The sequence below is a fragment of the Mirounga leonina genome, unplaced genomic scaffold (genome assembly GCF_011800145.1).
Source record: "Mirounga leonina isolate KUSES-001 unplaced genomic scaffold, KU_Mleo_1.0 Mir_204, whole genome shotgun sequence".
Taxonomy (NCBI): domain Eukaryota; kingdom Metazoa; phylum Chordata; class Mammalia; order Carnivora; family Phocidae; genus Mirounga; species Mirounga leonina.
The window spans coordinates 7,896,824-7,919,844 of NW_023270513.1; the positions used below are offsets into that span (position 1 = coordinate 7,896,824).

Here is a 23,021-nt window from a genome sequence, read left to right on the forward strand (position 1 = left end):
TTGGGGTCCTGAGATCAAGCCCTGTGTCAGGCTCCTTGCTCAGTGGGGAGTCTGCTTCCCCTCTTTCTCCCTCTGCCCCTCCCCCAGCTCGTGCATTCTCTCTTTCTCTAAAATAAATAAAATCTTTAAAAAGAATCCTAATTTTTATTTTCTTAGTAAGTCTAGATAAGGGTTTTTCTATTTTGTTTATCTTTAAGAAAAACACCCATGTCTCAGTTTTGTGGATCTCTATTTTTTTAGTCTCTATTTATTTCCACTCTGATCTTTGTTATTTCATTTAACTAGTTTATTGTTATCTCATTGTGTTATTTCCTTCATTCTACTAGGCTTAGGTTGTTTTTCTTTTTCTAGTTCCTTTTTCTAGTTCCTTAAATTTCCTTAAGTAAATTTAGTTTGTTTGAGTACTTTCTTTTTCCTTATTGTAGCCATTTATCACTATGAAGTTCCCTCTTAGAACTGCTTTTGCTGCATTCCATTAAGTTTTGGTATATTGTATTTACATTTTCATTTGTCTCAAGATATTTTTTTATTTCTCTTTTGATTTCTTATTTGATCCATTGACTATTCAGTAGCATGTTGTTTTAGTCTCCACATATTTGTGAATTTTCTAGTTTTCTTCTTAATAATTAATGTCTAGTTTCATACCATTGTGGTTGGAAAAGATGCTTGATATTTCAATCATCTTAAATTTTTTAAGGTTTTTTTGTGACATAACATATGATCTATCCCGGAAAGTATTGCATATGCACTTGAGAAGAATGCGTATGCTGCTGTTGGATGGAATGTTCTGTAAATATCTGTTAAGTCCATCTAGTCTAACATACAGTTTAAATCCCGTGTTTCCTTTTTCACTTTCTGTTCAGGCAATATATCCATTGTTGAAAGTGGAATATTGAAGTTTCCTACTATTATTGCATTGTTGTTTGTTTCTCCCTTCAGGTCTGTTAGTTTTTGCCTTATATATTTAGGTGTTCTTATGTTGGGTTCATCAATATTTACAAATGATATATCCTCTTGTTGGATTAGGCCATTTTCCACTATATAGTAACTTTCTCTCTTATTGCTGTCTTTGGCTGAAAGTCTGTTTTGTCAAGTATAAGTAGATCTATCCCTACCTTCTTTTAGTTTCCTTTTGCATGGAATATCTTTTCCTATTCCTTCACTTTGTGTGTGTCCTTAGAGCTGAAGTGAATCACTTTTAGACATTATATATAGTTGGGTCTTGTTATTTTATCAGCCATTTTGACTGTAGAATTGTGCCTTTTGACTGTAAAATTGAATCCATTTATATTTGAAGCAATTATTGATATGTTTGGACTTACTACTGCAATTTTAATTGTTCTCTGGAGAGAATAAATAAGATTCTCTTGCTCTTTGTGATTTGATAATTTTCTACAGTGATATCTTTAGATTCCTTTCTTTCTCTCTTGTGTATGTATTATAGGTTCTTGCTTTGTGATTACCTTGAGATTTATAAAAAACATATTTATAACAGTCTATTTTAAGCTGATAGCAACTTAAGTTTGAATGTGTACTAAAGGCCTGTATTTTTACTCTAACCTCCATTTTATGTCTTCAATTGGCACAATTTACACGTTTTTATCTTATGTATACATTAAATTATTGTAATCGTTTTTAGTACTTTCACCTTTTAACCTTCACATTAGATTTATAAGTGTCTTACCCACCAATGTTACACTATAGTATTCAGAATTTAACTATATAATTACTTTTACCACTGTGATTTATACTTTCATGTTTCCCTGTTACTAATTAGTGTCCTTTCATTCAGCTTTAAAAGTCCTTTTAAAATTTTGTGTTGTTGTGTGTTGGTGATGAACTCCTTCAGGTTTTGCTTGTCTGGGAAATTCTTGATCTCTCCTTTAATTCTGAAGGACAACCTTCCTGGGTAGAGTATTCCTTGTTCGCAGTTTTTTCTTTCAGCTCTTTGAATATATCATGCCACTGTCTTCTTTCTTGCAAAGTTTCTGCTGAAAAATCTGCTGATATTGTTATGTTCTCTTGCATGTAGCAAGTTGTTCTTCTTTTGCTGTTTTTAAGATTCTTTCTTTGTCTTTAACTTTTGACAATTATGTGTCTGTGTATTGGGTCTTTTTGGATTATCTTAGTTGGTCTTTCAGAACTTTTTGGATCTAGATGGCTATTTCCTTCCCTAGTTTAGGGAATATTTTAGCCACCATTTCATTGAATAAGCTTTCTTCCCCTTTTTCTCTGTCCTCCTTCTGGGATCCCTATAAGCGTATATTGGTTTCCTTTATAATAGCCCATAAGTCCCCTCCTTTTCATTTTTTTCTTTTTGTTCCTGTGATTGCATGAGTTCTACTGCCCTGTCTTCAAGTTTGCTGATCCTTTCTCTTACACTTGATCTTGTCTGTTGTTCAACCGTTTTATTGAATTTCTCAGTTCAGTTATATTCTTTACCTATGTGATTTCTGTTGGGTACTTTTTAACTTTCTATCTCTTTGTTGAAATTTTCACTTTGTTCATGCATTGTTCTTCTGACTTTGGTGAGTATCTTTATGACCACTATTTTGAACTCCTTATCAGGTAAATATCTTATCTCCATTTTATTAAAGGCTGTTTCTGGAGGTTTATCTTGGTCTTTTGCTTGGAAAATATTCTCTTTTTCCTTATTTTACCTTTCTGTGCATTAGATAGAACATCTACCTCTCTCACAGTCTTGAAGGAGTAGCCTTGTGTAGAAGATGAACATTATCATTTGGCCTGGTCCTAGCCCTTAGTGATTGTGCAAGCTAGATTCTTTGTTCTTAGTGGTTCCAGTGGTTTAAGGTATGCCAGTATCTGTCAGTGTCCCAAAGGGGAGGATACCAGTCAGCACCTCAATTCAAGCTTATTGGAAGCTGGACCCTCAGCTGCAGCTTGTAAGATATGCAAAACAGACTCTTTCAGGGAAAGACTGGGAAATGGGTGTTTCCGACTTGTGCCCCTGTACTAAGCCCTGGGGTTACAGCCAGTCAAGAACTGTTTCTTTGTTTGCTACAGTACTCTGAAACCTGTAAATACAAGCTTCACTGGCCACCAGAGCCAGGAAATCAATTGTTGCATCCTTTGGGCGGCAACCACAATGCTGGGGTGCCATACATGTGCACAAGCTCCTTTCAAGGAGATACTAGTGACCTGGAGTGTGGCAGATGGAGATTGTATTTATCACTTAGATGTGTGCTAAATTAGGAGGCTGACTCTTAGGTTACAGCTTTAAAAATATTCAAATAGGCCTTTTTCAGGGAAAGGCTGGGAGATGGGTGTTTCTACTACCTCTGCACTGAGACCTGAGGGGATAGCCAGTGTGAGTCCTAGCAAGCCCATTAAGACTGTTTCTTTGTTTGGTACAGTGTTGTGGGTCTCATGGATGCATTCCCCATTTGCTTTCAGAGCTAGGTATTTTAGGGGCCTGCCCATTAGGTGGAGGTTTTCAAACTTGGTGTGCTAGGTGTTGGACCCAAATTCCTCACTCCTCAGAGAAAAACTGGCGGTTGTGAGTTTCCTCCCCATTGTATGCTGCTGTGCTGTATGTGGAGTTTATATTGAGAGTATATCTCAGCTTTTCTTACCCATTTTGATGTTTTTTTCTCTCATTTTTCTGGTGTTTATAAGTCCCTCAGCTAATTTCTGGATTTCTTTCAGAGGAAATTGTTCCATGTTTAACTGTGGTTTCAGTGTGTCTGTGGAAGGAGATGAGTTCAGGAGCCTGTTATGTCACCATCTTGGACCAGAACCCCAATGTCACTTCTTTGCTGAAGTTCTAAGCCTTCTTTTGTTATCATTTCCTTTTTTTAAAAGAGTGCTTTCTGTATCCAATTTTTATTGGGAGTTTTACTGGCAACAAATTCTTAGTTTTCCTTATCCGAGAATGTCTATTTTCTTTTCATTCCTGAAGAACAATTTTACTGAATATAATTTCAAGTAGACAGTTAATTTCTTTCAGGACTTGAAAAATGTGCCACTTATTTCTGGCCTCCATGGTTTCAAAAGATATATTTGTCTTTTGAGTTGATTTTCACCTATAAGTAATGTACCATTTCTCTCTGGGTGCTTTAAGGATTTTTTTTTATTTGTTTTTTATTTTCAAAAGGTTAATTATGATATGTTTTGGTAGTGTGGATTTCTTCAGATCTGTCCTATTTTAGATTTTCTCAGTTCTTTAAATTGTTTGGTTTATGTTTTTCCCCAAATTGGGAAGATTTTATTGTTTCTTTGGACAATTTTTCATTTCCACTCTTTTTTTTTTAAGATTTTATTTATTTATTTGAGAGAGAGAATGAGATAGAGAGAGCATGAGAGTGGGGAGGGTCAGAGGGAGAAGCAGACTCCCTGCCGAGCAGGGAGCCCGATGCGGGACTCGATCCGGAGACTCCAGGATCATGACCTGAGCCGAAGGCAGTCGCTTAACCAACTGAGCCACCCAGGCGCCCTCATTTCCACTCTTTATCTTCTCTCCTTCTGGGAGTTTAGTGATATGAATATTAGCTCTTTTGTTATTGTTCCATATGTCCCTGAAACTTTGTTCATTTTTTTCTTTTAAAATCTTTTCTGTTACTCAATCTGTATTCAGATTTTATTAATCTGTCTTCAGGTTCACAGATTCTGTCTTCTGTCATCACTCTACTATTGAACCCATTCAGTAAGGTTTTTATTTTGGTTATTATATAGGGCAACTATTTTCACCATATGACTGTCTCTGAGTGTGGGTCTAAGCTCAGCTCCTCACTGGTCCCTGATGATACCATGAAGGGGTAAATGGAGAACTGACTAATATCTCTGTGTTCCTTTAGGGTGGAGGTGGAAGCTCAGTTCCCAGTTGTGTCCTAATGACACCAGGAGAAGGGAGTGGGGGAGTAGGGTGCCAAGTAGCATAGCCTCCCACCACCTAGATTTGCCTTTTTGTTGCTGAGTAGAGATGCAGGCTGAGCTCCTCAGTGGACAGCAGGTGAAGGAGGGACCTGAATGTTGCCTAGTCCTGCTTCCCATGTCCTCATTCGTCTCAGTGCTGGTAGGTGGAACTGTAGGTTAAACTTCTCACTGTGGGGGAGGAGTCCAAGATGGCAGAGGAGTAGGAGACCTTAATTTCATCTGGTCCCAGGAATTCAGCTAGATAGCTATCAAACCATTCTGAACACCTGTGAACTCAACTGGAGATTGAAGAAAAGAATAGCTGCAATTCTACAAATAGACAAGCGACCATTTACCGCAAGGTAGGAGATGTGGAGAAGTGAATCCAAGGCCATATATGGGAAGACAGACCATGGGGGGAGGGAGCCTCCCTCAGCTGGCTACTGGCAAGTGATAGAGCAGTGGAGCACAAAATTAGAACAGAAGTCTGCTCCGATGAGGGATGTCACTCAGGCAGCTAAGTGGGAGGTGGAACCCTTCCTGGGAGAGTGTGGTCTCAGGATCCTTGGGGTCACAGGAGGAGCGGGGGTGCCTGAGTGTGGCAGAGCTCCCAGGTATTGGAGCAGGGAAGCTGGCCACGAAGAGTGAGCCGAGGAGTGGGCTATCAGCTCGGGGTTGCCATAAACTGTGATCTGCGGCACAGTCAGGCCACTGCTCTTCAAATAGGGGCCCAACAAGTGGCAGAACCAGGGACAGCCCCCTTCCTTCCCTGGGAGGAGTGGTGCAGGAGCCTATGGCAGGAATCTGCTGGGTTTGGAGACTTCAAACAGGGCCGTGTGCCAGAGATAGCAATGCTCTGTCACAGGCCAGGTGGACACGGAGTGCTAGAGACTAGGGAGACTAGGAGTAACAGGAGTGATTGACTGCTTTTCTCTGTGGGCTCACAGAGGAGTGGGGCCCCAAGCTTTCGGTTCCAGGGCCAGAGATTGGGAGGCTGCCATTTTCATTCTAATCCTCTAAAGCTGTGTGGAAAGCCTTCAGGGAACAAAAGCCACAGAGAGCAAACCGGGGCAGATGACTTAGCCTGGCTCCTGGCAAGGGCAGTGCAATTCTGCCTGGGGCAAAGACATTTGAGAATCAACGCAACAGGCCCCTCCTCCAGAAAATGCTCAAGTCTGTGGAGATTGGTACAGGCAGAAGTGGAGACGGACTGAACTGGAGGATCTGTTGAGGGGTGTCGACCCCAACATTGTGGCTCTGGGCTGCAGGGCCATGTTAGCTCTGACCCTCTAAAGAGAAGTGGAAAGATGCCAGGGAATAAAAGCCACGCAGCCAACCAGCTCACATTAAGCCCATCCCCCTGACAAGGGGTGGGGCAACCCCACACAGGCAAGCAGGCCCCTCCCCCAGAAGACAGACTGGAAGAACAGGTGAATAAGCTTAAGCTTATTTCCCACAGAACTGTAAAACTCCAGTGCCAGGGGAAAATAATAGGGAGTTCCAGCTGTTCCCTCACAACTTGTTTATACTTTAGGCTAAAATTTTACATTTCTTTTTTGGTTTCTTTTTTTTTTAAACCCTGCTCCCATTTCAAATAATTTGTATTTCCCAACCTATGTTTTAAAGTTGCTTCTTAACTTTTATTTTCTTTTTCACATATATGCTTTATAGATTTATACCCCATACTAGCCCAGTTTTCACTCTATTCAATTTTATCTTGATATATATGTAAGTTCTGATTTCTTTGCAATTTTGGGATATAGTGTCTTCTACCACACAGACCAAAAATCAAGCAGGAACAGGCAGATCACCCTGCTGTGTCCACCCTGAGAGATTATAATCTTTCTCCCCGCCCCCCTCTTTTTTTTCCTTTCTTTTTTATTGTTTTCGATCATCTTGGCTTTGATGGCATATCTGTGGTAGCTTTCGCCCACTTTGGATTTTTTCGTAGATGTTTTTTGCTTGGGTCAAGGTTGATATTTTGGACGCTGTCCATTCCCTCAACCATCCCTCAACAGAATGACTAGAAGGAGGAACTCCCAACAAAGAAAAGGATCAGAGACAATGTCCTCTGCCACAGATCTAATGGATATGGATATAAGAAAGATGTCAGAGATAGACTTCAGGGTAGCAATCATGAAGTCAATAGCTAGGCTTGAGAAAAGCATTAGCGACAATATAGAATCTCTAAGGGCAGAAATGAGATCTAATCAGGCCGAACTAAAAATGCTATGAATGAGATGCAGTCTAAACTGGATACTCTTTAACAGCCAGGGTAAACAAGGCAGAACAATGAATCAGTGATCTAGAAGATAAGCTGATAGAAAGGAAGGAAACCGAGGAGGATAGGGATAGGCAGGTAGAAGCCCATGAGAACAGACTTAGATCAAAGATGTCTTGAAACAGTCCAATGTCAGAATTATTGGGATCCCTCAGGGGATGGAGAGAGAGAGAGAGAGAGGACTAGAAGGCATATTTAAGCAAATCATAGCTGAGAACTTCCCTAACCTGGGGAAGGAAACAAGCATTCATGTCCAAGAAGCAGAGAGGACTCCTCCCAAGATCAATAAAAATACACCAACACCCCAGCATATAATAGTGAAACTTGCAAATCTTAGAGCCAAGGAAGCTATCCTGAGAGAAGTTAGGGGGAAAAGATTTCTTATGTATGGAGGGAGGAACATCAGAATAACGTCAGACCTATCCAGAGAGACCTGGCAAGCCAGAAAGGGCTGGAAAGACATAATTCAGGGTACTAAATGAGAAGAACATGAAGGCAAGTATGCTTTATCCAGCAAGGCTGTCATTCAGAATGGATGGAGAGCTAAAGAGCTTCCAGGACTGGCAGAAACTGAAAGAATATGTGACCACCAAGCCAGCCCTGCAAGAAATCTTAAGGGAGATTCTATAAAAGAAGAAAGACCCCCAAGAGTAATATAGACCAGACCAGAAATTTAAAGAGATAATCTATAGAAACAGGGACTTTACAGACAATATGATGACACTAAATTCATATCTTTCAATAGTTAAGAATTAATAAGATCGAGGGCGCCTGGGTGGCTCAGATGGTTAAGCATCTGCCTTCGGCTCAGGTCGTGACCCCAGGGTCCTGGGATCGAGTCCCACATCGGGCTCCCGGCTTAGCGGGGGGCCTGCTTCTCCCTCTGACCCTCTCCCCTCTCATGCTGTTTCTCTCTCGCTCGCTCTCTAAAAAATAAATAAAATCTTAAAAAAAAAAAAAGAATTAATAAGATCGATAAACCTCTGGCCAGACTTATCCAAAAGAAAAGGGAAAGAACCCAAATCAAAATCAAGAATGAAAAGGAAGAGATCAAGACTAACACCAAGGAAATAGAAATAATTATTAGAAATTATTACCAGCAACTATATGCCAACAAATTAAGCAACCTGGAAGGAATGGATGCCTTCCTGGAAACTTGGAAACTACTAAGACTGAAACAGGAAGAAATAGACAATCTGAATAGACCAATAACCAGTAATAAGATTGAAGCAGTAATCAAAACCTCCCCAAAATCCAGAGTCCAGGGCCAGATGGCTTCTCACGGGAATTCTACCAAACATTTAAAGAAGAAATAATAGCTATTCTACTGAAGCTGTTCCAAAAAACAGAAATGGAAGGGAAACTTCCAAACTCATTCTATGAGGCCAGCATTACCCTGATCCCAAAACCAGACAAAGACCCCATCAAAAAGGAGAATTACAGACCAGTATCCATGATGAACATGGATACCAAAATACTCAACAAGATCCTAGCCAATAGGATCCAACAGTACATTAAAAGGATTATTCCCTATGACCAGGTGGGGTTTATTCCTGGGATACAAGGGTGGTTCAACATTTGAAAATCAATCAACTGATAGATCACATTAACAAAGAAAAGACAAGAACCATATGATCCTCTCAGTCAATGCAGAAAAAGCATTTGACAAAATACAGCATCCTTTCCTGATTAAAACTCTTCAAAATATAGGGATAGAGGGAACATAACTCAATATGATAAAAACCATCTATGAAATGCCCACAGCGAATATCATTCTCAACGGGGAAAAAGCTGAGAGCTTTTCCCATAAGGTCAGGAACACAACAGGGAAGCCCACTCTCACCACTTTTGTTTAACATAGTACTAGAAGTCCTAGCATCAGCAATTAGACAACAAAGAGAAATAAAATGCATTTAGATTGGCAAAGAAGAAGTCAAACTCTCTGTCGTTGCAGATGACACGTTACTTTATGTGGAAAATCCGAAAGACTCCACCCCAAAATTATTATAATTGATACAGCAATTCAGCAACATGGCATGATACAAAATCAATGCACAGAAATCAGTTGCATTTCTATACACTAACAATGTGACTGAAGAAAGAGAAATTAAGGAATTGATTCCATTTATAATAGCACCATAAACCATAAGATACCTAGGAATAAACCTAACCAAAGAGGTGAAAGATCTATACTCTAGTGACTACAGAACACTTATGAAAGAAATTGAGGAAGACACAAAGAGATGGAAAAACATTCCATGCTCATGGATTGGAAGAATAAACATTGTGAAAATGTCTATGCTGCCCAGAGCAATCTACACTTTCAACGCAATCCCTATCAAAATACCATTAACAGTTTTCACAGAGCTGGAACAAGCAATCCTAAAATTTGTATGGAACCAGAAAAGACCCCAAATGGCCAGGGAATTGTTAAAAAAGAAAACCAAAACAGGGGGCTTCACAATGCCTGACTTCAAGCTATATTACAAAGCTGTGATCATCAAGATAGCATGATATTGGCACAAAAACAGACACATAAATCAATGGAACAGAATAGAGAGCCCAGAAATGGACCCTTAACTCTATGGTCAACTAATCTTCGACAAATCAGGAAAGAATATCCAACAGAAAAAAAGACAGTCTCTTCAATAAATGGTGCTGGGAAAATTGGACAGCCACATGCAGAAGAATGAAACTGGACCATTCTCTTACACAATAAACAAAGATAAACTCAAAATGGATGAAAGACCTCAATATGAGACAGTAATCCATCAAAATCCTAGAGGAGAACATAGGCAATACCCTCTTTGACATTGGCCACAGTGACCTCTTTCAACACATGTCTCTAAAGGCAAGGGAAACAAAAGCAAAAATGAACTTTGGGACTTTATCAAGATAAAAAGCTTTTGCACAGCAAAGGAAACAGTCAACAAAACTAAGAAATAACTCACAGAATGGGAGAAGATATTTGCAAATGACATACCAGATAAAGGGCTGGTATCAAGATCTATAAAGAACTTCTCAAACTCAACACCCCAAAAACAAATAATCCAGTCAGAAAATGGGCAGAAGACATGAACAGACACTTCTCCAAAGAAGACATATGAATGGCTAACTGACACATGAAAAAATGTTCAACATCACTAGCCATCAGGGAAATACAAATCAAACCCACAATGAGATACCACCTTATACCAGTTAGAATGGCTAAAATTAACAAGACAGGAAACAACAAATGTTGGTGAGGATGTGGAGAAAGGGAACCCTATTACACCGTTGCTGGGAATGCAAGCTGGTACAGCCACTCTGGAAAACAGTATGGAGGTTCCTCAAGATGTTAAAAGTAGAGCTACCCTATGACCCAGCAACTGCACTACTAGGTATTTACCCCAAAGATATAGACATTGTGAAGAGAAGGGGCACATGCACCCCAATGTTCATATCAACAGTGTCCACGATAGCCAAACTGTGGAAGGAGCTGAGATGCCCTTCAACAGATGAATGGATAAAGAAGATGTGGTTCATATCTACAGTGGAATATTACTCAGCCATCAGAAAGGATGAATACCCACCATTTGCCTCGACTTGGATGGAACTGGAGGGGATTATACTAAGTGAAATAAATCAAGCAGAGAAAGACAATTATCATATGGTTTCACTCATATGTGGAATATAAGGAATAGCATAGAGGACCACAGGGGCAGGGAGGGAAAACTGAATGGGAAGAAATCAGAGAGGGAGACAAAACATGAGAGACTCTGGACTCCAGGAACTGAACTGAGGGTTACAGAAGGGAGGGGAGTGGGGGAATGGGTTAGCCCGGTGATGGGTATTCAGGAGGGCACATGTGGTGATGAGCACTGGGTGTTATATGCAACTAATGAATCTTTGAACACTATGTAGAAAACTAATGATGCTAGCTAATTGAACATAATAATAAAAAATATTGTATGTCAATTAATCTATACTTAAGTTTAAAAAAATAAACTTCTCATTGGGCTTCACTGACACAGGGGTAAGAAGAAAATAGAGTGCTAACTAGCCTGAATCACACCACCTTGGTCAGTCCATTGCTGCTGGGTGAGGGTGGAAGTTGAGTTTGCCAACACTAACCATTCAGGGGAATTAGAGTGCTCCTTCCCACTTCCATCCAAAAAGGTGTGGAAGATCATAAGGTCCCTGCTTGGCCATACTGACACCAGTTGGCAGGGGATGGGAGCAGAGCACTGTCTGATTTTGCCAGGCAGTGAATGGAAGATTAACTCCGTGCTTGGCCCTTCTGGAACTGAAACTACTGGGTAGGGAAACTGGAGCATGTTTCTTGCTTCTGGGGTGGCTTGGATGGTCAGCTTCCCACTCTGCCTGTTGAAATTTCAGGGTTGGGGAAGGGCAGGAATGTGTGTGGTTTTTTAATTGAGATTTCAATTTCATTTGGCTGGAGTAAGGTGCGCATTACTTAAGAGATTTTCTGTGGTTAGGCTAGCATTTTCCCAGTCATTTTGTTGGCGGGATGTAGGCTTTTCTTGAAGATTTTTTCCCTATCTCTGTTGGCAGTTCTGAATTGGAGGCTTCTCCCATACCCTTTCTGGGACATGTGTGTGGTGATAACGAAACCCAAGGGGCTCACTACTGTGTTGTTTTTCAATTTGTGAGGTCCTTAGGATCCTTTTCTTTTTACATTTTTCTTTTTTTCCACCATTTATAGTCTATGCTTGTTTGTTGTGTTATGTTCAGAGAGTTTTAGTTGTAAGAAGGAGGACCTGGGAGGTATGGGGATATTCTGTCTTGGCAGGATCACATTCCATTGATTTTTACTTCTCAAATATCTTTCAGCTCCATTAATGTCTTAGCATTCCCATTGTAGCATCCTTAATATTCATAAACTCACCTGTCCTTTGGACAATTGCAGTGGCCTTCTCACAAATATATATTGTCAGAGCACTTTGCCAAAAAAAAAAAAAAAAAAATAGATACCCAAAAAAGTTGACAAAGGATTTAAAAAAAAATTACTTCCAGTGATGAAAGGCAATCTGGGAGATGGAACTTAGATTCTCAGTATTAGGGCTCCTACAATTTGATGGCTTTAGTTTATAGGGACAACATATCAGATCTTTCCAAATTTGGATTGTTTCCCCAAACCTTAATGTTGTGTGTCTTATAATTCTAGTAGTTCAGAGGAGGAAGAGATCACTTCCAGCTAAGGTTTTCAGGGAAGCACTGATGCAAAAGCTTGGTTTTATGGGACAAGATAGGCAATGAATAAGGCATGAACAAATGTACAAGGCATACTTGGGGTGGTGGTAGAGCAGACTTGTTTGTTTGAAATAGTTTCTGAAGTTTTTCCTAATTGATGATAATTATCACTTTGAGTGCTTTTTAATTTTACAGATTAAGAAGTCACTGGATTAGAAATTTTGACTCAGTAGTCTGAGTGAAGGTGCAGGAATCAGTGTTTTAAACAAGCATTTCAGGTGATTGTTAAGTTCAAGGTAATTTGGGAAACAGAACTGTAGAAAAAATAATGGCTGATCAAGTTGGCATAAAAAGTAGGTTCCAGATTATGTGGGGCTTTAAATGCTAGGTGAAGGAGCTCAGAATGATGTTGCTGAACATGAGAAATATTTAACATTTGGAAGTCTATTAATCCCTTCTAGTCACTACACTGGAAATGGTGTCAGTATTATGGATGTGGATAGTATAGGTTAATAACTGTTGTCTTATTTACATTGGAATAACTGTTGGGATTACCTGAACTCTGCAAAAATATGTAGTTGCAGGAATGAGACCTTTAACTTCATAGCTCAGACAAGGGCCAGTGTAAATCAAGTGCATTGATTCTTCACTTTGTCCCCAGTCAAGTCTATATTCAGTGATTTCAGCACCATTACACAAAGGAATCTAAAAGATGCAACAAACACAGAAATTGAGTTCTTTCTATAAATTGTCATTATACTAGATATTGTGGAGAGTTACAACATAATTTTTCAATATCAAAACTCATAATCTATTAAATGGTATGAGACAATTGTAGAAATAATTAAATATAAGGCAGAATACTATAATTAACATTAAAAGGCTCAAATAAAATTAAGAGAAAGGATTGGCTAATCCCACATATTTGATAAATTCCTATTTTTAATTTGTTAAAAGTATTCTCAAATAGGTTACTTAAAAAAGAGCAAACCTAGATATACTAATGTTGCTTAATATTACTATTGATTAGTGGGTTCAAACACAAATTCCAGTATTCTCTGGATTTTGTACAGTGCTGTTATCAGATTGTCATTTATTATTATCAAACTAAAGCTTTTGTGTCAATGCTAAAAACCCTCTGCTAGAGTCTGGGAAGAATGGAAGAAAAATTCAAAGATACATAGGTGGCTTAAAAACTAGGCCAGTTTTTATTTTTTGAGCTTATTTAAATGGGGAGCTATTCACATGGATGCAAAACATTTTTTAAAGCTTCATTATCTCATAGTCACTTTTTTTTAAGGATTTTATTTATTTATTTGACAGAGAGAGACACAGCGAGAGAGGGAACACAAGCAGGGGGAGAGGGAGAGGGAGAAGCAGGCTTCCCACCGAACAGGGAGCCCAATGCGGGGCTCAAAGTTCTATAAATTGATTTTATTATCTCTTGTTTTGGTTTTAAAAATTAAATTAGGGGGCACCTGGGTGGCTCAGTCGTTAAGCGTCTGCCTTCGGCTCAGGTCATGATCCCAGGGTCCTGGGATCGAGCCCCACATTGGGCTCCCTGCTCCACGGGAGGCCTGCTTCTCCCTCTCCCACTCCCCCTGCTTGTGTTCCTGCACTTGCTGTCTCTCTGTGTCAAATAAATAAATAAAAATCTTAAAAAAAAAATTAAATTAGTTGGGGCGCCTGGGTGGCTCAGATGGTTAAGCGTCTGCCTTTGGCTCAGGTCATGATACCAGGGTCCTGGGATCAAGCCCCGCATTGGACTCCCTGCTGAGCGGGAAGCCTGCTTCTCCCCCTCCCTCTGCTTCTCCCCCTGCTCATATTCTCTCTCTCTCTGTATCTCTGTGTCTCGAATGAATAAATAAACCTTTAAAAAATTAAATTAGTTACCTATTGATCGCCTATTTGGTTTTCCAAATTTATTAATCTCTATAAATATAGAGTCTGAAAAGCAGGATTACCATAGGATTACCATAGTTTTAGATATTTATTTATTTATTTAAATTTTTAAAAAAGATTTTATCTATTTATTTGACAGAGAGAGAGAGCGAGCACAAACAGGGGGAGCAGCAGTCAGAGGGAGATGCAGGCTCCCTGCTGAACAAGGGGTTGGACATGGGGCTCGATTTCAGGACCCTGGGATCATGACCTGAGCTGAAGGCAGACGCTTAACTGACTCAGCCACCCAGGCACCTCTTCTTTTTTTTTTAAAGATTTTATTTACTTATTTATTTTAGAGAGCAGTGGGGAGGAGCAGAGGGAGAGGAAAAGAATCTCAAGCAGACTCTATGCTGAGCATGGAGCCTGATGCAGAGCTTGATCTCAAGACCCTGAGACCATGACCTGAGCCAAAATTGAGTCGGACACTCAATTGACTGAGCCACCCAGGTGCCCCTATTTATTTAATAGGGGCTGAGCAAGGAGCTTGATGCCGGACGTGATCCCAGGATCCTGGGATCATGACCTGAGCCAAAGGCAGATGCTTAACTGACTGAGCCACCCAGGTGTCCCTAGCCTTAGCCTTCCTAATAGTACTAGTATCAGGTCTTATGTTGTTCTAGAACCATGGTCCAAGATTTATGGAACCCTAATCTAAACTCTGACTCCTTAGGGAGTTGTAGACTTTCAAAAAAAAATACTAAACCAATAGGTGTGCTCTTATATCAACAAAATTAATAAAAATAAATTGATAACATACCCCCCAACTAACAACAACACAGGTTGGACCCTTGCAGGTTAGCACAGGTATACCACATTGAGAAGGAGGGCTTGGGACTGGTGCACTTTCACACTTCAATGGATGAGGTCCCAACTACAAATAAACACAAACAAATAAGAAAACACAAAGGTGATTGTGCAGATATGGTCACTCCCCACCCTGACAGGAAGTAGAAGCATAAATTCATCCAAAGTGAAATGAACCATGAATGGGTCAACTGAACAATGCAACTTCTCCAGCACTATTCACTACTTTTAACCAGAAACTGGATTCTTCAGAATTAATTTACTCACTATGGATCTCACTTTGGAACTAGGGTGCCCTCGTTTGTCATCTTGGTTATCTTCTGCCTTATTGACATATGCAGGTGCTTCAGAGTTTTCATTAGGATGATAATCTACAAAAATGTACAGAATAAATTTTAAAAATTTGCAAGTAATTTTAGGGGTGGTCCTTTAAAATAATACAAAATAATTTTAGAAGACACAATGTGAAAACACTTAATAAAGTAACAGAATACTCAAATTATATTAATTGTGTCAATTGAATTTTAAATTTAATTTTGATATTTAAAACATTTGTGACAACATGGATGGACCTAGAGGGTATTTACTAAGTGTTGTGAGTCAGACAGAGAGAGAAATACCATATGATTTCACTTATATGTGCACTCTAAAAAACAAACCAACCAAACAAAAAACCAAAAAAAACCCAGACTCTTAAATATAGAGAACAAACTGGTGGCTGCCAGAGGAGAGGTGGGTGGAGTGATGGGCAAAATAGATAAAGGGGATTAAAAGGTACAAACTTAGTTATATAAAATAAATAAGTCATGGAGATGAAAAGTACAGCATGGGAATATAATCAGTAATATTGTAATAACATTGTATGGTGATAGATGGTGATTATACTTATTGTGGTGAGCACGACTAATGTATAGAATTATTGAATCAATATGTTGTACACCTGAAACTAATATAACATTGAATGTTAATTATGCTTCAAAAGTTGTGATTTCAATTACCAAGTAAGAAACAGTTTTGTAAATATTATTTGATTTTGTAGTAAAAAATGCACTTGCTCTGCTTCAGTAACATTAATTAATTAAAATCAGAGGTTACAAAACAAGAAATTTAGGCGAAGTCATTCAAATCATACAAGAAGCCTCACCACATTTGATGTTCGTTTCTTTGGTCTTGGTTTCACCATTCAAAGGTAGAGGATGGCAAGATGCAGGAGAAAGAGTAGGTGTTTGAATAGTCAATATATCTGAAGGCTAAGAGAAATACAAAATACCTTATGATTATATTAAATTCAAATTCAGTTTTTTAAAACAGTAACATAAATAATTTCAATCCTCAATTTACACACTTCCCTCTCTGTTTCCTCACCTGGCTTTGGCCTACAGGTGAAGTACAAAAGACTCTCAGTTTATATGTAGTACCAGGTTGCAGGTGATCATATAGAAATTCCTTTGTGGTTCCACTGTAGATTATGTTCCAGGAATTCTCTGAAGGGATAAAAGCAAATTTATCTAATTTATTTATAGGTAGCTTATAAATTTTATGGGTCCCATTATTATCTCATGTATATACTAAGAAATAAGCATTTTGGAAACTAACTGTGGTCCAGTTACCTATTTACAATAGTTAAATAATTATATTCCTTATAGAATTAGCCATAAAATAATAAAAGATCAGTAAATAAACATAATTTGCTACTAAAAAATGGGGAAATCCAAGTAAGTCCTGGATTAGTTCATAGTATTGTACCAATGCCAATTTCCTGGTTTTGATAATTGTACTATGGTTATGTAAGATACTAATTTTAGGAGAAGCTGAGTGAAGGTTATATACAGGAATTCTCTACACTATTTTGACAACTTCTGGATAAATCTAAAACTATTTCAAAATAAAAACTTTAAAAAAAATCATGATGCACAGTTGTGATCAGCACCAGGTGTTGTATGGAAGTGTTGAATCACTATATTGTACACCTGAAATTAATAGTACACTGTATGTTAACTAACTAACTGGAATTTAAATAAAAACTTTTAAAAAATCTTATAACTTTGAAAAAAAGTCATGATGTCTTACCATCTGAATTTTCACTAACTTCTAAACTGTAACTTGAAGTGTATGTCCCACCATTATCTTTGGGTGGTTCTGAAAAGAGAAATAAAATTAATATTATTCTTGAATAAACTTAAAAGTCTTTCATTGGAACATTATCTTATAAATTAAAATTTTTATGGAGAAAAAATACAAACATGAAATTTAATAGGGTATTAATATTAGACATGAAACTAAAATCTTAATGAATTAAGATTTTAAAGTTCTTTCAAAGAGACTAAAATGCTAAGTATTTGTACCTTGAAGTAGATTTTGCCAGTTGAGAGGCAAAATGATTTGTAAAAACATAATTTCTTATCAAGCTGGCATTTATCATTGTTGTGTCTTTTTCATTTTGGCCTCTATATTAGATATAATCTTACTTGGAATAACTATAATTTTTGAAGGCTCATATAAAATTTAGTAATTTGTTCATGTGTGACTTAATGAGATAGCAATAGAGAACTCAACAGAGAACTATAAAAAATGTCATTTACAACTGAACTCATTTATAAGGTGAAATATTTCAAATGAAAATAAGAGAATATTTTATAAAGCTGCGGGCAGTTAGAGGAAGATTTCTTCTCAATAGTTAATATTAAGACAGAAAGGGTACATTTCAAATACAAAAACATTACCCCATCCAATTTTTACTCTGTGTGCATAGATTTTTCCCTTTATATATGGTGTTTCAGGGGATCCAGGCTTATCTGGATAGGTAGTATATTTTACTTCTCCACTGGGGTTACTCCTTCCTTCCAAATTGTAGGCAAAGATCTGTTTGAGTAAAAGAGAATACCTTGGTTGACCACTGGAAATAAATATCTGATTTGAAAATGTGCATAGTTTGCAAATAATATTATAAAGCAGGTTATTTGAAGATTTCTGAGAACTAAATGCAAAATAATGTTTAATTTCAACCAAAAAAGATACTCATTTTTTTAATCTCCAGTGAAGAGTATAATTTAATATTAAAAATATGATACAAATTTATAAATTATAGCCACATACCCTAAACTTGTATGTAGTACTTCTTTGAAGATTTCTTATAGTGCATGAGAGGTCTTCTCCATTATATTTAGGTTTAAAACCCAACCCCTGGAAATGAAAGAATGAATTTAGGAATTAGGCTTAGGTTCAAGTTCCAACTTCAGCTTATTTCCCATCTGGGTGGTCCTGAGCAAGTCCCTTAGTCTCTCTGAACCTTAGTTCCTCCATAAAAAATGGAGACACTCGGGGGGGGGGGGCGGAGCAAGATGGCGGAGGAGTAGGAGACCTGGATTTCGTCTCCTCTCAGGAATTCAGCTGGATAGGGATCAAACCATTCTGAACACCTACAAACTCAACAGGAGATCGAAGAAAAGAAGAGCAACAACTCTCTGAACAGAAAAGCGACCACTTTCTGGAAGGTAGGACGTGCGGAGAAGTGAATCCGAGGCGATATTCGGGAGGATAGACGGCGGGGGAGGGGCCTCCGTCGGCCGCTTCTGGCAAGTGATAGAGCCACGGAGCACAAAATCGGAACTTTTAAAAGTCTGCTCCGCTGAGGGACGTCACTCTGGTGGCTAAGCGGGGGGTGGAACCCTCCGGGACAGTGTGGTCTCAGGACCCTCGGGGTCACAGAAAGACCGGGGGTGCCTGAGTGTGGCAGAGCTCCCAGGTATCGGAGCAGGGAAGCCGGCTGCAGAGACGGAGCCCAGGCGCGGGCTCTCAGCTCGGGGTTGCCATAAACCGTGATCCGCGGCACAGTCGGGCCCCTGCTCCTCCAGCAGGGACCCAACAAGCGGCAGATCCGGGGAGACTCACTTCCTCCCCTGGGAGGAGCCGCGCGGGAGCACACCGCAGGGATCTGCTGGGTTTGGAGACTCCACCCGGGGTCGGGTGCCAGAGATAGAAACGCGCGGTCACAAGCCGGGTGAGCACAGAGTGCAGCTGGAGACCGGGGAGACAGGAGTGACTGGCGGCTTTTCTCTGGGGGCTCACTGAGGAGCGGGGCCCCGAGTTCTCGGCTCCTCTGAGGCGGAGATTGGGAGGCCGCCATTTTCACTCTCTGCCTCCAAAGCTGTACGGAAAGCTCGCAGGGAACAAAAGCTCCGGAGAGCAAACCCGGGCAGATTACTTAGCCGGGAGGGGGCAAGGGCGGGGCAATTCCACCTCCGGCAGAGACATTTGGAAACCACGGCAACAGGCCCCTCCCCCAGAAGATCAGCGAGAACAGCCGGCCAAGACCAAGTTTACTGATCAATGAGAACGGTAGAACTCCAGCGCTAGGAAAATACTGCACATAGAATTCATGGCTTTTTTACCATGATTCTTTAGTCTTCCAAAGTTAATTTTTTTTAACTGTCTTTTTTCTGTTTCTTTCTTTTTTTTTTTGGAATTTTTCTTTTTCCCTTTTTCAACCAACATCTTATCAATCCCTTTTTTAAAAAACATTTTTATTTTTCATTTTTAGAGTCATATTCTATCACTTCATAGTAGTTACCCGTATTTTTGGCGTATATATATAAGTTATTCTCTCTTTAAAATTTTGAGATAGTTTCTTATAACAGATTAAAATATACCCTAAATCTCTAGTATATGGTTTTTTTCTACTCCCCTGCCTGATCACATTCTCTCCCTTTTTTTTTCTTTTTTCTTTTTTTAAATCCTCTTCTTTTTTCAAACAACTTCTTATCAATTCCTTTTATAAAATTTTTAATGATTTCCATCTTTACAGTCATATTCCATCCCTTCATCATATCAACCCTTATTTTTGTACATATATAAGTTTTTCTTTCTTTAAAATTTTGGGAGGCACTTTCTTCTAACAGACCAAAATACACCTAAAATCTAGTGTGTGGCACTGATCTATATACCAGCCTGGTCATATTTGATCACATTCTGTTTTTTTTTGTTGTTGTTGTTTTGTTTTGTTCTGTTTTTATCTTTATCTTTTTCTTTTTTCTCTCTTTCCATTTCTTTTTCCACTGCTTCAGGTCTTTTCTGATTTGTTTAGAGTATATTTTCTGGGGACGTTGTTACCCTGTTAGCATTTTGTTCTCTCATTAATCTATTCTCCTCTGCACAAAATGACAAGACGGAAAAAATCACCTCAACAAAAAGAGCAAGAGGTAGTACTGACTGCCAGGGACCTACTCAATATGGACATTAGTACGATGTCAGATCTAGAGTTCAGAATCATCACTTTAAAGATAGTAGCTGGGCTTGAGAAAAGCATGGAAGTTATTAGAGAAACCCTTTCTGGAGAAGTAAAAGAACTAAAATCTAATCAAGTTGAAATCAAAAAGGCTGTTAATGAGGTGCAATCAAATATGGGGGCGCTAACTGCTAGGATTAATGAGGCAGAAGAGAGAATCAATGATATAGAAGACCAAATGATGGAAAATAAAGAAGCTGAGAAAAAGAGAGATAAACAACTACTGGATCACGAGGGTAGAATTCGAGAGATAAGCGATACCATAAGACGAAACAACATTAGAATAATTGGGATCCCAGAAGAAGAAGAAAGAGAGAGAGGGGCAGAAGGTATAATGGAGCAAATTATAGCAGAGAACTTAACTAATTTGGGGAAGGAAACAGGCATCAAAATCCAGGAAGCACAGAGAACCCCTCTCAAAATCAATAAAAATAGGTCAACACCCTGACATCTAATAGTAAAACTTACGAGTCTCATAGACAAAGAGAAAATCCTGAAAGCAGCTCAGGAGAAGAGATATGTAACCTACAATGGTAGAAACATTAGATTGGCAACAGACCTCTCCACAGAGACCTGGCAGGCCAGAAAGGACTGGCAGGATATATTCAGAGCACTAAATGAGAAAAATATGCAGCTAAGAATACTATATCCAGCTCAGCTGTCATTGAAAATAGAAGGAGAGATAAAAAGCTTCCAGGACAAGCAAAAACTAAAGGAATTTGCAAACACAAAACCAGCCCTATAAGAAATCTTGAAAGGGGTCCTCTAAGCAGAGAGACCCTAAAAGCAACATAGACCAGAAAGGAACACAGACAATATACAGTAACAGTCACCTTACAGGCAATACAGTGGCACTAAATTCATATCTTTCAATAGTTACCCTGAATGTAAATGGGCTAAATGCCCCAATCAAAAGACACAGGCTATCAGACTGGATTAAAAAACAAGACCCATCGATATGCTGTCTGCAAGAGACTCATTTTAGACCCAAAGACACCCCCAGATTGAAAGTGAGGGGGTGGAAAACCATTTACCATGCTAATGGACACCAAAAGAAAGCTGGGGTGGCAATCCTTATATCAGACAAGTTAGATTTTAAACCAAAGACTGTAATAAGAGATGGGAAGGACACTATATCCTACTTAAAGGGTCTATCCCACAAGAAGATCTAACAATTGTAAATATCTATGCCCCTAACATGGGAGCAGCCAATTATATAAGGCAATTAATAACAAAAGCAGAGAAACACATTGACAACAATACAATAATAATGGGGGACTTTAACACCCCCCTCACTGAAATGGACAGATCGTCTAAGCAAAAGATCAACAAGGAAATAAAGACTTTAAATGACACACTGGACCAAATGGACTTCACAAACATATTCAGAACATTCCATCCCAAAGCAACAGAATACACATTCTTTTCTAGTGCCCATGGAACATTCTCCAGAATAGATCACATTCTAGGTCATAAATCAGGTCTCAACCAGTACCAAAAGATTGGGATCATTCCCTGCCTATTTTCAGACCACAAGGCTTTGAAACTAGAACTCAATCACAAGAGGAAAGTCAGAAAGAACTCAAATACATGGAGGCTAAAGAGCATCCTACTGAAGAATGAATGGGTCAACCAGGAAATTAAAGAAGAATTTAAAAAATTCATGGAAACCAATGAAAATGAAAACACAGCTGTTCAAAATCTTTGGGATGCAGCAAAGGCAGTCCTAAGAGGAAAGTATATAGCAATACAAGCCTTTCTCAAGAAACAAGAAAGGTCTCAAGTACACAACCTAACCCTACACCTAAAGGAGCTGGAGAAAGAACAGCAAATAAAGCCTAAACCCAGCATGAGAAGAGAAATAATAAAGATCAGAGCAGAAATCAATGAAATAGAAACCAAAAGAACAGTAGAACAGATCAACGAAACTAGGAGCTGGTTCTTTGAAAGAATTAACAAGATTGATAAACCCCTGGCCAGACTATTCAAAAAGAAGAGAGAAATGACCCAAATAAACAAAATCATGAATGAAAGAGGAGAGATCACAACCAACACCAAAGAAATTCAAACAATTATAAGAACATATTATGAGCAACTCTATGCCAGCAAATTAGATAACTTGGAAGAAATGGATGCATTCCTAGAGATGTATCAACTACCAAAACTGAACCAGGAAGATATAGAGAACCTGAACAGACTCATAACCATTAAGGAAATGGAAGCAGTCATCAAAAATCTCCCAACAAACAAGATCCCAGGGCCAGATGGCTTCGCAGGGGGAATTCTACCAAACATTTCAAGAAGAATTAATACCTATTCTTCTGAACTGTTCCAAAAAATAGAAATGGAAGGAAAACTTCCAAACTCATTTTATGAGGCTACCATTACCTTGATCCCAAAACCAGACAAAGACCCCATCAAAAAGGAGAATTACAGACCAATATCTCTGATGAACATGGATGCAAAAATTCTCACCAAAATACTAGCCAATAGGATCCAACAGTATATTAAAAGGATTATTCACCACGACCAAGTGGGATTTATCCCTGGGCTGCAAGGTTGGTTCAACATCCACAAATCAATCAACGTGATACAATACTTTAACAAAAGAAAGAACAGGAATCATATGATCCTCTCAATAGA

The 23,021-nt window shown here is 38.9% G+C and overlaps 1 protein-coding gene across 1 annotated transcript in view; it reads right to left on the reverse strand.

Moving 5' to 3' along the window:
* The window catches only part of LOC118025903 (fibronectin type III domain containing protein 3C1-like), a 71,338-nt gene that overhangs the window by 18,154 nt on the left and 30,163 nt on the right, over positions 1-23,021 (reverse strand). The window contains exons 14-21 of the mRNA XM_035028622.1: positions 18,191-18,277; positions 17,818-17,956; positions 17,165-17,233; positions 16,460-16,578; positions 16,239-16,344; positions 15,374-15,465; positions 15,048-15,161; positions 12,902-13,051 (exon numbers count right to left, since the gene is read on the reverse strand). Of these exons, the coding sequence (XP_034884513.1) occupies positions 12,902-13,051; positions 15,048-15,161; positions 15,374-15,465; positions 16,239-16,344; positions 16,460-16,578; positions 17,165-17,233; positions 17,818-17,956; positions 18,191-18,277 (876 nt within the window). The remainder of the gene's footprint in view (positions 1-12,901; positions 13,052-15,047; positions 15,162-15,373; positions 15,466-16,238; positions 16,345-16,459; positions 16,579-17,164; positions 17,234-17,817; positions 17,957-18,190; positions 18,278-23,021) is intronic.